This window comes from Sinocyclocheilus rhinocerous, unplaced genomic scaffold, assembly GCF_001515625.1.
Source record: "Sinocyclocheilus rhinocerous isolate Xijiao unplaced genomic scaffold, SAMN03320098_v1.1 scaffold63, whole genome shotgun sequence".
Taxonomy (NCBI): domain Eukaryota; kingdom Metazoa; phylum Chordata; class Actinopteri; order Cypriniformes; family Cyprinidae; genus Sinocyclocheilus; species Sinocyclocheilus rhinocerous.
In genome coordinates, this window is record NW_015659563.1 from 411,288 (window position 1) to 427,320 (window position 16,033).

Sequence of the window (16,033 nt, forward strand, 5' to 3'; positions counted from 1 at the left end):
TTTTTTCTTTCTTTCTTTCTGTCTGTCTGTCTGTCCTTTTTTCTTTCTTTCTTTCTTTCTTTCTGTCTGTCCTTTCTTTAATCCGTCCATCCTTCTTTCTTTCTTTCTTTCTTTCTTTCTTTCTTTAATCTGTTTTCTTTCTTTCTTTCTTTCTTTCTTTCTGTCTGTCTGTCTGTCTGTCCTTTCTTTAATCCGTCCATCCTTCTTTCTTTCTTTCTTTCTTTCTTTTTCTTTCTTTGTCTGTCTGTCTGTCTGTCTGTCCTTTCTTTAATCCGTCCATCCTTCTTTCTTTCTTTCTTTCTTTCTTTAATCTGTTTTCTTTCTTTCTTTCTTTCTTTCTGTCTGTCTGTCTGTCTGTCCTTTCTTTAATCCGTCCGTCCTTCTTTCTTTCTTTCTTTCTTTCTTTCTTTTTCTTTCTTTGTCTGTCTGTCTGTCTGTCCTTTCTTTAATCCATCCGTCCTTCTTTCTTTCTTTAATCTGTTTTGTTTCTTTCTATTTCTTTCTTACTTCCTTTCTTTCTTTCTGTCTGTCTGTCCTTTCTTTAATCCGTCCTTCTTTCTTTCTTTCTTTCTTTCTTTGTCTGTCTGTCTGTCTGTCTGTTTGTCTGTCTGTGTCTTTCTTTCTGTCGTTGTTTTAATTCTGTATTTTGCTGTATCTGTATAAAAGTGTATTTTGCCGCATATGTGTGTTTTGTATTGGAGTCATTAGATGGAAGCCAATAATTCTGTTGTGGGCATTTTGTTGGGTCAACACAGCTTCCTTTTTAATTTTATATTGATGGTCTTTAATAACCAAGTGTCCTAATTTTTGTTGGCGATAACGCTGAAACAAACATCTCTGGGTATTAGTCAAACCCCATTGGACAGTAATAATCTGATGTTGAACAGTTATTGTATATCTAGCAGTTTGCAATCGAGGGCGTATGACAAGACTAGACATGATTGCTCTGAAGTCTTTATAGTACAGTAGCCATCTAGAATCGTCTATGGCACTAATTGCGCAGAGGCTGATTAGCAATTGTAAGTGGTTCGTGGACGTGCTGTTGATAGGAGAAATGCTGATGGGGTGCTTTTCCTGTTAACCTAGTGGTGTGCTGTACATGGCATAATTAAATTGCCCCATGTCTCCTAACCCCACTGTAATATTAGCAGAGTTTATACAGTCATTCATCAAAAAATCCCTCATCAGAGATGCTGTACAGGGCTAGCGGAACCTGCTAAGTTAGCACACAGCTGTTTGTGGTGAGAAGGAATCACAGTGAATAGTCAACGAAACAGACCTGAAATTTTCTTTATCAGCATATAGCTGTATTAGCTTACTAGTAATAAGGTAAACTAATAAGTGATTTTTTCTGTAGTTGTTATATGCTAATACTTGAAACTTCAATGCATGGTTTCTAACAATAATTTCACATTAAATACTGATTTGAGTTGAAATTATTTTATGCGAGAATAAAATAAATAAAAAAATGCATAATAATAATTATAATAACAATAGTAACAGTTATTATTGTAATTAATATTAATAATACTATTTTATTATTATTATTACTACTATTAGTAGTATTATATAATTAAAACAATTTAATCATTTTATAATAATTTTCACATTATTTTAATGTGTAATAAATATAAATAAAATTAATTTATTCTTATTTTCCCCCAAATAAAATTATCTTCAAATTCAAATACATTTAATGTATTTGATAAATGGGAAAAAAATCAATTTCACCTTTTTTTTTTTGAACAAGACAAAAGCAAGAAAAAAAATTACAGGGTAAATATTATCATCTCTGATTATTTAGTTAGCCTTTCTTAATGGCATTTGACCAGTGCTGTAGACATGTTTCAAGTAACTTTATGTTCAAGATTAGAAATAAATAAACACATAAATTAAAAAAAATAAATAAACGTTTATTTATTTATTTGTTTGTTTTTGGTGCATCTGTACACTAAAACCTCAGACTTTCCCACTGACTTTACCTCAGGAGAACTTGAGCTGACCTCTGACCAGTGAGACTATGATCCTTTCTTTGTGGAGTGATTTATGTGTCTTCCTTAATATCGATCGTGTTCTGGTATGATCAAAGGTGCACCTAAAAGCCAGCACTGAGAGAGACCATTATTGTGGATTTGGCTTTGCTCATACATTATTTATCTCCTCGGGCCTGTTCTATATGCCATTATGGACATTATGAAAGAAGGGAGCCACTGCCTTACCGTTTACTTAGTGTAAGCACAGGATGCACGCAGCAGAGATCGGATACAGGGTAATAAAAATGCCATAAAGAGGATATTGAGATGCTCTCCCGCCACAGAATGTGCAACATTCCCTATTGGAAATGCGCCCCTGATTTAGGGAACAGGAGATGGAGTAGTTCTTCATGGCATCCATGAGATATAGTGGAGGGTTTGGAGTGGGAAGTGTTCAGTGAGTTAGAGCTTTGGCTTTCAGTTTGTTAGCAGTGTGATAGCGATGTATGTAGCTGGTAAATATCTACTGCTTTCTCTTTTTCTGTTCCTCTTTCACTAGCGCAAAGCCCGTGTTGAAGCCATGATGCTGGATTTGGCTTCCTTGAGGAGCATCCGAGAGTTTGCAGAGATCTTCAAAGCCAGGAAACTGTAAGTAATACACAATACAACAGAACTGTGATACAAGGTTTCATTGCGCACCTTGATGAACGCTGACTAGCTCATCGTGAAAAGCTTTCTGCTTGCTCCGTCCTGAGACCGACCCCCCTTCACCCGGCCCCCGGCTCCATTAACGAACTATCGCATCAGAGAAGGGGCCAAAAGGTCTCCCCTCTTTCATCGTGACCCCTCATCCTTCTCTGTGGTCAATAAATAAGTAGCCGAACCGTAGCTATAATTCCATCAATCGCAAAGCCACAGATTGGTAAGTCCTTCACAGACTCCTAGTTAAATCAATTACTGCTCCCAGCTTTCGGGAAGTTGAAGTGCACATCATGCTGGGATAAAAGTGGAATTGACTTTTAAAAACAGTGTAAACGTGTGGCAAAAAAATGAATGAATGAATGAGTGAGTATATATATATATATATATATATATATATATATATACACACACATACATACACACATGCATGTAAATAATTTTAAAATATATACATGCATGTTGTGTGTATTTATATATACATAATAAATATACACAGTTCACACAAATATATTATCTAAACAAAAACTTTTATTTTGGATGCGATTAATTGCGATTAATCGTTTGACAGCACTAAGGACATTACATTTAAATACGAGGGGGTCTATACTGTATGTCCATTCACCACCCCTTGGCCTGAAAATTAATTTTGAATTATGAATGGCTTGAAGTCTGGATTAATTAAAATTCTCTCGAAAAGAACATTGATTATGTAGTATTATCCATTATTTGTTGTCATCATGTTACATAAGGTTATTTAATATGATGCAGAGGTGAAGCGTTTAACAGTTTCAGCGTGTCTTTTGTATGCCTTGTATTATCATATCAATACAGTTTTTTTTATCTGTAAACATTCATTAGTTTTTTAATGGTGAGCTGCAGTGATCAGTAATTAGGCTAATGAGCCATAATTATGATTTTATATAGACGTGTCTAGAATTTTCTCGGCTCTGTGAGAACTGTGCCAGTTCAGATGTAGCATCTTATACTGTCGTTTTCAGGGGAAAAATTTATTTTTGTATTTTAATATAATTTTAATACAATTATTTGATTATGAGTTAAATATTATTGCTGTTTTGATGTTGCTCATTTCGGGTATATCATTGTCAGACATGGCTCTATTCATAGCGAAATGTTTTGAATCGGGTTCCTTTTCTGCTCCATGCTTTCCTCGTTCATGGATCTTCCTCCTTCGTTTTACTGCGGCACGGCTTTGACCTTCACAGCTCCATCAGCTCACAATCCATATTTAGTGAGTTGCAATACAGTTTTTTTATCTGTAAACATTCATTAGTTTTTTAATGGTGAGCTGCAGTGATCAGTAATTAGGCTAATGAGGCATAATTATGATTTTATATAGACGTGTCTAGAATTTTCTCGGCTCTGTGAGAACTGTGCCAGTTCAGATGTAGCATCTTATACTGTCGTTTTCAGGGGAAAAATTTATTTTTGTATTTTAATATAATTTTAATACAATTATTTGATTATGAGTTAAATATTATTGCTGTTTTGATGTTGCTCATTTCGGGTATATCATTGTCAGACATGGCTCTATTCATAGCGAAATGTTTTGAATCGGGTTCCTTTTCTGCTCCATGCTTTCCTCGTTCATGGATCTTCCTCCTTCGTTTTACTGCGGCACGGCTTTGACCTTCACAGCTCCATCAGCTCACAATCCATATTTAGTGAGTTGCAGTATTAGAGGTGACGTCCTGGTTGTGTGGGGCACGTGGAGATGCCGCCGGTGTCCCCAAGCCCTCGAGGGGCTGCAGGACTCATCTGGCCCCTGGCTGGCCCCGGGGCAACGGCAGCAGCTTGGTCAGCAGCCAAACCCCTGGAGGTGACCCCCACCCTGTCCCAGAGCCAAACCCCCCTCCACCCATCTTCAGTCAGTCTGACTTTCTTAAACGCTTATTTTCCCACACGCTGACAGGTATAAAATGCGTGACCGTGGCTTCTGATTACAGGATCTCTGAGCATTGTTTCCCAAAGTGACCCTGAGAAAGATGTGTGTTGGGATCTTTTCCAAAACCTAGTTAGTTGCCTTGCCTACAGCCTACATAGGCATCTGCTTTCTAAGGCACTATCCTAACTGAAACGGAGCCTTAAAAGTGACCGATTGCACCTGAAGCACATAGGAAACTCAATTTCATTGATTCTACTGGAGTTTGCTCTTAGCATTTTGCTAAGCTACCAACGCAATACTCACACAGGCATAAAAGGTCATTTTTTTGTCATTTTGAGATTGCCCTCTCTGCAAAGAATGCAGTACTGCCTTAGAATTTTGGTCTGTGTACATTTGCGCCTATTAAAAATGTACACAGACCAATTTGCCTTTGAGTTTTTGTTTTGTTTTGCTTTGATTTGTTTTGCTTTGTGTACTTGTATTACTTTTTGTTGTTAAAGTTTTTTTTTCTTTATTTTGCTTGTTTTTTTCTTTGCTTTTATTTAGACTTGTTTTGCTTTGCATTCTTTTTTTGTTTTTATCCAGTTTTGTTTTGTTTTGTCTCATTTCGCTTGTTGTGCTTTTTATGCTATGCTTTGCTTTGCAAAGCTTTGCATTCTGTTCATTTTGTGTTGATTTTTGTTTTGCTTTGATTTGTTTTGTTTTCTTTTGCTTTTTTTGCTTTGCTTTGCTTTTTTGTTTTGCTTTGTTTTGCTTTGCTCTGCTTTGTTTGGTGGTGTATCAGAAGGTGTTTGAAACGGAGTCTAGGAGTGTATAGCGCTTAGCTTAGAATTTTAAAATGGATTATCTGGAGCAACACTGGGTCTGAATTTGTTCATTTTTGGATACAGCCATGTGTGTGTACTTGGTATTCCCTACGTTATAGGGACCCAATGTCCCCACAAGGATAATAATACCAGTAAATTTTGATTCCCAATGAGGAAACAAAATTATAAATCATACAGAATGAAGTTTTTTGTCTTTATCTAAAACAGCAGGAAGTTTTGTGTGAGGGGTAGGGTTAGGGTAAGAAGATAGAAAATACAGTTTGTACAGTATAAAAACTATTACGCCTATGGAATGAACCCATAAAACATGGAAGTGTGTGCGCGCAAGTGTGCATGCATCTACGTTTTCCTTTTTTCATACGTTTTCCTTTTTCTGTAATGGCTTGTTGGTTAAAGTGACAGTTCAGGCTTGTGCAGATCTTTCTCATGTCTGTGCCTCAGCCTTACAAACACATCTGGGCTGGTCAGCTTATAATGGAAGATTAACCTATTAGTTTGGGACCCAAAGCATTTATTTGGCCCATTGACACCCATAGTTAGTGTAGGGATTGTTTCAAACACTGGACTAGATGGTGAGAGTACTTTCTTCCTGATGCTTTGAACCAAACTGGACTTAAGGAAAATTTCCATGGACTTATATTTTTCTCTGTCTGTCCTTATGATAGTTACTAGTGTAGTAACTTTAAGTGTAGTAAGTGTTTGGTACCTTTGGTTTCAGGATGCAACTTTCCTGCTTCTCAAAAGTAATTAGTTGTGCTGTTTAGTTTATTTATTTTGTGTGCGTGTTGTTTTTCTGTGCTTGGCATTGCTTGTTTTTTTTTTGTTCTGTTTTGTTTAGTTTGTTTTGTTTTGCTTTGCATTCTGTTTTGTTTTTTTGTTCTGTTTTTATTTGCATTCCATTTTTTCCGTTCTGTTTTCTTTAGTCTTGTTTTGCTTTTCTGTTAGTCATATGACATTTAATGCTCAGTTGATTGGCTAAAACAAATCTAACGTCTTGGGGTTTATTTGAATGCTACAGATTTCCAAGCAGGATTTGACCTTTAGAATGACCTCATCTGCTATCCAGTGCTCTTTCATACACACCTCATGCTCATGTAACCCGGACCACCGTGATCATACCCAAGCGAGTGAGTGAATGAATGAATGAATATCCTCTCTCTCCCTTGCCAAGGTTGTATTTCTTCATTAGCTGTTCCCAGGCTGTGTGTGTGTGAGCGTGAGTCCCAGAGGAGGTGGAGTAGATTAATTCTCATCAGAATGGAGAGGTGCTCAGGTGTGAATGGCAGCAGGCAGCTGGTGAGTCCACGCCACGCCTCCCTGTTTCTGTTTCCGTCGAGATGTCTGCAGGCGCTGCTAGCACTCACACACATTAACAGTTACTGCCATTGGAACTTAATTCAATCACAGCTGCTTTTACCATTTTTCTGTAGCCTGTCTTTTCTTTTGTAGCCGTTTGTAAACCCCCACCTTACCTTGCCCGCTCCCTCATTTATTTTCTTTCTTCTCTCACTCCTGTTCTCTTTGTTCTTCGCCCTCAGTATGTTCAGGTAGGCACAGGAAACATATTTCCATGTACTTATCTTTGCTTTGTTCTCATCAGGTTTTTGTAGTGTTTAATTAACTCAGTCACACGACCATATGCTGTGAAGTGAAGTTGATCGCCTATGATGTTTAATTTCACCAAGCGTTCGCTGTGTATTGATTGCTTGTGGACAAATTCCTGACTCAAGGTGTTCAAACCAAGAGCAATGCAATAAAGTGACAAAGATATGCAACAAAAAATGCCAGCAAATATTCTCACCAAAACTAGTTTTTTTTTTCTGTCTCTGAGAAAAGTTTGCATACTTATGTCAGTCAAGTTCACTACGGTAAAACACATGCTTTATTGCAGTAAGCTAATAGTGCAGTACTCATATAAGCATAAAAAACATCACACACACAAATAAACAATTATGAAGTCCGTCCATCCATCCATCCATCCATCCCAAAACAAAGAATGCAATCCTGGCTTAGAATTTGCTTTTACCCCCCTGTTTTGTTTTGATTAGTTGTTTGTTTTGTTTTGATTAGTTTTGTTTTGTTTAGTTTTATTTTGTTTTGTTTTGATTAGTTTTGCTTTGCTTTGATTAGTTTTGCTTTGCTGTGATTAGTTTTGCTTTGCTGTGATTAGTTTTGCTTTGCTGTGATTAGTTCCCTTTTGAACGTTCACTTCACGTTGTGTATGGGGAAAACTCCTGTTTTACTCTGTACTGAAGCCTGATTTGTTCAAGGTATTGCCGATGACTCCATGTCCTTGGCGGCGTCTGATACGGAAGAGTGGGGAAATTCCGGCGATGAACCCGAAGTCCCTCCCCCCTCTCAAACTCCGAGGCCGAAGCCGGACGCCAAACTCATCCGCTTCTTGTCGAAGGCGGTGGAGGATCTGGGCCTCGAGTGGTCTGCTCCGGAAGAGCCCGCCCACGGCCTGTTGGATGAGTGGTACCTGCCGGGAAGCCGTCAACAATCCTCTCTCCAACGCCCCGTCCCGTTCATGACGAGCTCACCAAGATGTGGCGCGCCCCCTACTCGGCCCGGGTAAATCCCTCTACAGCAGCAGCTCTCACCTCCGTTGATGGCGCTGACGACAAGGGATACAGTAAGCTCCCCCCTCTGGAGGAAGCGGTTGCTGCTCATTTGTGCCCGCCATCTGCCCTCGCATTGAAGGCCCATGCAGCGCATCCCTCTAAGCCCTGCAGGACCACCTCGGCGCTCGCCAACAGAGCTTATGCAGCTTATGCAGCCGGTTCGGCGCTGCATACGATGGCGGTTCTCCAGGTGTTTCAAGCCAAGCTTCTCTGCGGCATGGACGAGTCTGGCCAAGAACACCAGGAGGCTTTCAAAGAGCTGCGCACAGCGACAGATCTGGCTCTGCGTGCCACGAAAGCAACAGCTCAGGCAAATCGGCAAGACCATGGTCAGTCTGGTGGTGCTGGAGCGCCACCTATGGTTGAAGCTCACTGAGATCAGGGACGCTGAGAAAATGGCCTTCCTCGACTCACCGGTCTCGCCGATGGGTCTGTTCGGCCCCACTGTGGATGGGTTTGCAGAGAGGTTTTCAAAGGCTCAGAAGACGTTGCAGGCGCTGCGTCACTTCCTCCCCAAGCGCTCTGGCCCCGCGGCTGCGAGTCGCCAGAAGAACCCCGCCGCTCAGCCTGCAAAGCCGGCGCAGCCTCAGCCCCAACGCAAATCTGAGCCTGGGCTGCAACAGTGCTCCCGGACGGCGAAACGCTTCCCCTTCCTGAAGTGCAAAGGTCCCCGCCCACGAGTTGTGCTGGAGCCCGAGCCGCCTAAGCGTCCTGATGCACCAGAGAGAAAGAGGAGAGGGGCTCTGTTCTCGCCTCGGCCGGAACGCCCCGAAAAACAACTCGCTTTCATTCTCCATTCCTCCGAGCACCTCTGAGCAATGGAGTTTCGTTTCTAGCGGGTCACACCCTGCAGGTGCAGCGCGTACCCGAATGTTTTACCGCTGTGATAGCACATACAATAAAGAGCAAATTTCCTCTTCACTCTCTCTCTCTCTCTCACTCACGTGAATGCGAGTTCCCAGTCACTTTTCGGCGAGCTCTCATAAAAAACCTCTCGCCTCCCATTTCACAGCTTGGACAGCCATCCCGGGAGTGTCGGGTTGGGTTTTAAAAACAATTAGACGAGGTTTCTCCCTCCAATTCGCTCGCAGGCCACCTCGCTTCAGAGGCGTCATTCAAACTTCTGTTCCGGACAATGAAACACTCGTTCTCCAACAGGAGGTGCAGACGTTGCTTGCAAAAGACGCTGTGGAAATAGTGCCCCCAGAGAAAGAATGGCGGGCTCAGACCCATTCTGGATCTCTCAGGCATCTGAACCACTTGCTTATGCGCCGGTCGTTCAAGATGTTAACTATAAAACAGATTCTCGTGCACATTTGCCCCGAGGACTGGTTTTTGACTGTGCATCTGAAAGATGCATACTGTCACATTCACATAGCCCCCCATCACAGACCGTTCTTGAGATTCGCGTTCGAGGGAGTGGCCTCAGTACACAGTCCTTCCGTTTGGACTGTCTCTGGCCCCGCGCACTTTCCCGAAGTGCGTAGACGCGGCTCTTTCCCCTCTGAGACAGATGGTAATCCGTGTTTTGAACTACCTCGATGATTGGCTGGTTCTAGCCAGATCAGAACGGGAGTTGGCTGCTCACGGAGAGCTGTTACTCAGCCACTTGGATTTGGCTCAAGACCTGCACTCCACTCCACCCCACGCCTGGCGCCTGGGGCAGTTTCCTGTCAGGGTAGACCACCGCTGTATCAAGGCTGTGGCCCCCTGGACGACCTCTCACCTGTTCCAAACAGGAATGAGGTTAGGCATGACCTCCAGAAGGAAGGTAGTCACGACAGACGCTTCCAATACAGGTTGGGGCGCCCTGTTGTAGGGCAATCCGGCGTTCGGCTCCTGGTCAGCCCCAGAGCAACGCCTGCATATCAACTGCCTAGAAATGTTGGCTGTTTACTTAGCCCGGAAAACCTTCCTTCCAGCCTTGAAAGGGCACCACGTCTTGGTCCGGTCAGACAGCAATGACGGTGGTGGCTTATATCAATCACCAAGGCGGTCTGAGGTCACACACTCTTTGCAGGATGGCTCGTCGCCTCCTCTTTTAGGCACACAAAGAACTCCTCTCGCTAAGGGCAGTTCATGTGCCGGGCAGATTGAACCTTGGGGCAGACATGCTGTCCAGAGGCAAGGTAGTCCCGGGCGAATGGACGCTACACCCTCAAACAGTTCAAGAGATCTGGTTAGTCTTCGGGAGGGCAGAGGTCGACCTCTTTTCCTCAGAAGACATGGTTATGTTCCTAAGGTGCTCTCAACTCAAATTCAGAGCTCAGGTGATCTCCTTATTGGCGCTCCCCGTTACAGATGGTGAGCAGGGTCCAAACATTCTCTGCCCAGTAAGGGCTCTGAGAGTATACCTGGAGCGCTCTAGCCTGTTTAGGCAGTCTGAGCAGTTATTTGTTTGCTTTGGAGGCCGCCATAAAGGACTGCTGGCCGCAAAGCAACGACTTTCTCACTGGATTGTTGTATATCTATTGGTGAGATTTGTGCGGCCGCCGGCTGGTCGTCGCCATCCACATTTGCCAGATTTTATAACTTAGGCGTCACTGCTTTGCAGGTGCAAGTTTTGTCTGTTTAATGTTCCACACTTCCCTTTGGGCGAAGTGGTTATATTAGAGCCCTCAGCTACCAGCTTGGGGCGCAATGCGCTCAGGTTTTTTGGGGGTCCTTATTAGTGCTCCGAGACTGGGCTCGCAGAGCAGGAGATACTGTATCTGCTCATAGCACGGCGTGATTGGACGCGTTCCCCATACAGAACGTGAAGTGAACGTTCGAAAGGGAACGCTTCGGTTACTGACGTAACCTCGGTTCCCTGAGATAAGGGAACGAGCGTTGTGTCACTTGCCGCGCTATAAGCTGCGCGAAAAGATGACTGTCACTTCAGTCGAATGATGTGATGAATGGCGTTGCGAGCCCTTTCTGGCGGGCTAAAGCGCCATTGGTTTGTGTAGCTACACAAACATTAACAAATCAGGCTTCAGTACAGAGTAAAACAGGAGTTTTCCCCATACACAAAGCTCGTTCCCTTATCTCAGGGAACCGAGGTTACGTCAGTAACCGGAGCGTTTATTTTTGTTTTGATTAGTTTTTTTTATTTTATTAGTTTTGCTTTGCTTTGATTCGTTTTGCTTTGCTGTGATTAGTTTTGCTTTGTTTTGTTTTGTTCTGAAGGTGGTTACCTCCGCGGAGTGCAGTAAAATAGTTTAATGCACAGCTAGCCATGCATTATACTGCTTATACTGTGGCCATTTGCCAGCATCGACAAGTTAAAGCTGTTAATGATGTTTGCAAAGCAGTATTTGACCGAAAGGGTAAGGCCTTGTTAAATCTCTAGCATTGTGTGCTCCTGAAAACAAAAATTGGGTTAATGCAACAGGGATGCTATGTTTTGATTGACGAATCATGTAAAAACTGACAAATCATAACAAGCCTAGAAAACATAGTACACCTTGGGTAGGAAACAACTATAATTTTATTACATTTAGTGTTTTTAGAAATATTTTAAACAGAATTTTTAAGATTAGATATACTGAGATGTAATGTTGATGTAATGTGCACATGTATATACCAAAAAGGTTTTCAAGTATCAAAAAAATGTTTAATACAGCATCATAATTTTTCATACATTAGAATGTGAACTGTTTAATTAAAATTTTCTGAGCAAAAAATAATGATCATACATATTTATCCATGCTTTTCAGAAAAAAGCCATTCAGTGTAACAGTTTGTATACCAAAAAAATCTTGTCAGGCATATTTAAAACAAGAATCATTAGATGACATTAAAAAAAAAGAATTAATTGTCATTTTAAATCTTTACCAATCTTTGCCACTATTCTTCAAACCACTTGGTTTTACGCATCTGTCAGCAAGAAGTTTTTAATCATTTAAAATACAATAAAAGTTGTTTTAATTAATATACTACAACGTACAAACCACTTTGATTAACTTACTTCAAGGAATCAGTCTACAATGCAAATAAAAGACATCACTAAAATGTCATGGCTATATAGTTGCTGACAAATAAAATAATACTTACAGTACTTGCAGTACTAATAGTAGAGCTCTTTTAATAAAAATCAGGCTTATATACAGAGACGGTACAATAAGAGCTGTACTTGACTAAAAACAGCTGCGTGGAGGCTTTGCCAAGATGGCCATCAAGTGAACAGACTTTCCTTAAAAGGACTCTGATTTACGTCAAACACTTTCTCTCACCAGCCAGCTAGTGTTTTACATGTATCTACACATATTTTGCACGTCCTATTTTTTGCATTTAAATGACTTGTAGACGACTGATATCTAATGAAGCTTTTATCTCACTGATCGGAAAGCCTCTGTAGCGAAGAAAAAAAAAAAGGCCTCATAACAAAGCGGTCCATAGGTGTGCGTTGTTTATTTTTAGCATCTCATTGCCTATAAAATCTTTGCGCTGTGAGAACAGGCCTCTACAGATATGTGGCTTTAGTAATGGGCGTATGTTTGTTAAACTCGCACCGTCTAACGCTGTTTATGTGTGTCTGTCTATTTAAAAGCATCTCTCTGTTAGCCCCACATTTTCTCGGCGGCCCATAAACGCGGCCCCTTAATGGCGGCCGGACAGAGTAAAGGAGGACAAAAGCAATCATTCTTTTATGGGCAGAGATTATTCTGAGGTCAAAGGTCGTGCCCTGGGGGTTCTTTAAAGTAAGTATGCATCGTTATTCCTCCCCGTCCGGTCGTTACCGCCCCCGCTCGCCCCGACACGTAAATTGCACATTTGCGGAAGACCCCCCTGATCGCATTAATAAGTTTAAAGGGAGTTTTTACATTATGTGGGCTAAGCTATTAAAACCATTTGTTACCTTTTTGCTTATGAAGACACGGCTGGCGGGGGGGCGGCTCAGAGCGAGCGTCGCGAGCAGCAGTTGTTAAATCATACGACACAACAGCAGGATTAGCACGCAAACAACAACGCTCCTTCCCACTGAGAGCCGTTTCCAAATCGACCAGAGAAATTAAATTTTAGGCGAGAGATTTTGTTTGAGAAATAGTCTCTGTTGTGGACAGACTTGTTGTGGTGTATGATATCTTAAAATACCTCCATTGCATCATCAGGGGCCACTTTCAACTGTAGAGCTGAGAAAAAAAAAACAGCTCAATTACAGTTTTTGTATTTTCTGAAAATGTGAGTGGTGCTTGTCTTCTGTGCAAAACTTCACGGCCGTCACAGTGCTAGACTGTTGCTAGGTTTTTTTTTCTTTTTTCTGGGTGGTTATTATGTGGTTTATTGGTAATTGGCTTTTACTCGTCCAACGTCAAAGAGTCACTAACATATTTGTTTATTGACATATTTACATTTATATGGTGACTTGAATGAACTTATGTTTTTGATTGATATTTTTGGTGGCATAAGGACACGTGTCAGGGTGGTGCAACTTTCCTGATGTCATAATCAAGAAAAAATGGGAATTATGGGAAATTATGAGATATCAGATAATTATATCAGACTTTTTTTATGATATGGCATGGTCAGTTCAGCTCAGTGTTATTTTTGTATTATTTATATGCAAATATACATTTTATTGATATTTTGAACAATTTTTTTATTTTGATATTGTAGTTGGTTGGTTTTATTTATTTATTTATCCAATTGGTAGGGCTGGGCGATATGGGCAAAAATTCATATCCCTGTATTTTTGGGCCGATTTGCGATACACGGTATATATCTAGGTATTTTCGTATTTGTATTTTAAAAATCTGTATTTAATATACATTTCACTTACCGCCCAATGTTGTCCAACAAAACAATACATATTAAAGGCTATGAAAACAAATAAAGTGAATGTAACCATGTAAGCCTTTTTATTATGTGCAAAAAATAGTTAAAATCACATTTCATTCTAACATTGTAACATTGCAATCTAAAAACAAAAATAAGGCTTTTAAAGCGGAAGTTAAATTCACTAAACTAAAAATGAAAATAAATGAGAACAAAAGCACAGAGTTGTGTTAGGCTATTTTGATTACCCCATTACAGCCACTTTACAGTCCGTGCTATCATAAAAATAGACTTACTTCTAGGTTTAAAATAAATGTCACATTTACTGTCCAACTACAAATATTTCAGCAAAATGTATATTTTAGTCAGAATTATTGTGCTCCTATTTAATTGAGCTCTGTCTGTTTGGCGTGCATGTGTGTGGCGGCGCTCGTTCACTGAAGTCTGTGTGAAGTTTAGCGGAGAATCCCAAAGCACAAGGTTCATGCACTTCTGACAGCAAAAAGGAAATATTTCCATGGCTTTCTAACATTTACAGATGGAGAATATACCTGTGAAATGTAAGTTCTGCATTCAGGAAGACAGCACATCTCAAACACATTAAACAGCGTGAGTAGCCTAGTGTCTCTGTCAGCGGCACACGCAGCCTTTCTTTCAGAGCAGACGGGCCGAGCCGCTTAAATTAATATGCCAAACGAAACTATAAACTTAAAGTCTTACCGGTTTTTAAAGGCCTTAATATGAAGCTTGTCACATGTTTAGAACATACTGGATTATGCACTTTCTCCACAGCAGCTCAGTCTGTGTCCTCCGCTATATTTTCAGATGCGCTCGTATCAAACTACTGTATATCGATATAAACGGTATTGCCTCATATCGAAACACTTATAAAGAAAATATCGATATATCAAACTACTGTATATCGATATAAACGGTATTGCCTCATATCGAAACACTTATAAAGAAAATATCGATATATCGTACAAACTCGATATACCGCCCAGCCCTACCAATTGGTAATTTCGGTGCTTAAATGTATTTCAGTTAGATGTCAACTTATTATACATAAATTATGAAATTTATATAATTTTATTTTTAAATTTTAAAGAATCTTAACTTTTGAAAATAATGTTGTATACACTTACATATGAATACAAATTGTTAGAAAAGTATTTTTGAATATATATATATATATATATATTAAAAATTGGATAAACATTTTTAAAAACCAGCATCTGTCTATCTGTCCGTCTGTCCGTCCGTCCATCCATCGTTCAGCAGGCAAAATGCTCTAATTGCATACTTGAATCTATCAATTATGTCTGTTAAAGCAATGATTCTCTGCTGGTGGGTTGTGATGCTAAATGCAAATAATAAAAGCAAGCAGAATCCGTCATCGTTTGATCAGCACAATAATTTGGTTTGTTGAAGTAAATGTTGAATGTGATGTTGAGGAGTGGTAGTGTAGGGTGTTCCTGGTTTTCGGGGTGATATCAGAGTCTTCCTGTCTCGCGGAGCCCATGGGATGCGTTATCTGCCGCTCACCAGCGATCACAGACATGTTCCTCTTCCATTACACGGTTTCAAACACAAGCGTGAAAGTCATAAAGTTTAATGGTGTTCTCTCGCAGGTACAATCACTCCCTCTTTTTGAGTCCACGCTTCATTAAGTCCCAGAGAGATCTGTGTGTGTGTGCCAGGCTCTGTGCCCATGACTGTGAGGTTGTCAGTCAGAAGTGGAGAGTAGATCTGTTTCCTCCGCAGATGTTTCCAGCGAGTCGTGTTCTCCAGCAGGAGGTGAACTGCTGTCTTGGGTCCCGGAGCATCTTGGTGCCCTTTGGGCAAACCTGATCTGATCTGAGCTGAGCACTCGGGTCTCTTTTATTGAGAGAAATGATGTTTGCCTAAGTCACTTCAATGAATTCTTTGCAATTTTGACATAAACTACACGGTTTCAGATCTTTTTTCATTTAGATGGTTTAAGCAAGAATTGTATGCAGTAGAACTGCTGATGATTATGACCATTTCCCATGAATAATAATAATAATAATAACAATGAAAAAACTTTAATTTAATAAACAAAATAAGAGTTTAAACAAACTTAAACATAATATGTAGCATATATAATTTTTTTGAACAAGTTCATAATATAATGAAACATTATTAAATATATTAAATTGAATGTATTTTTAATTATATTATTATATTATATTATATATTAATAATCAAGCAATTAAATTTACTAAA

General features: G+C 40.3%; 1 protein-coding gene across 5 annotated transcripts in view; it reads left to right on the forward strand.

Annotated features, from left to right (window-relative positions):
* wwox (WW domain containing oxidoreductase) overlaps positions 1 to 16,033 on the forward strand; it is a 245,073-nt gene that overhangs the window by 61,302 nt on the left and 167,738 nt on the right. For all 5 annotated transcript variants that reach the window (XM_016532697.1, XM_016532701.1, XM_016532698.1 and 2 more), the window contains one exon: positions 2,533 to 2,621. In XM_016532697.1, the coding sequence (XP_016388183.1) occupies positions 2,533 to 2,621 (89 nt within the window). The remainder of the gene's footprint in view (positions 1 to 2,532; positions 2,622 to 16,033) is intronic.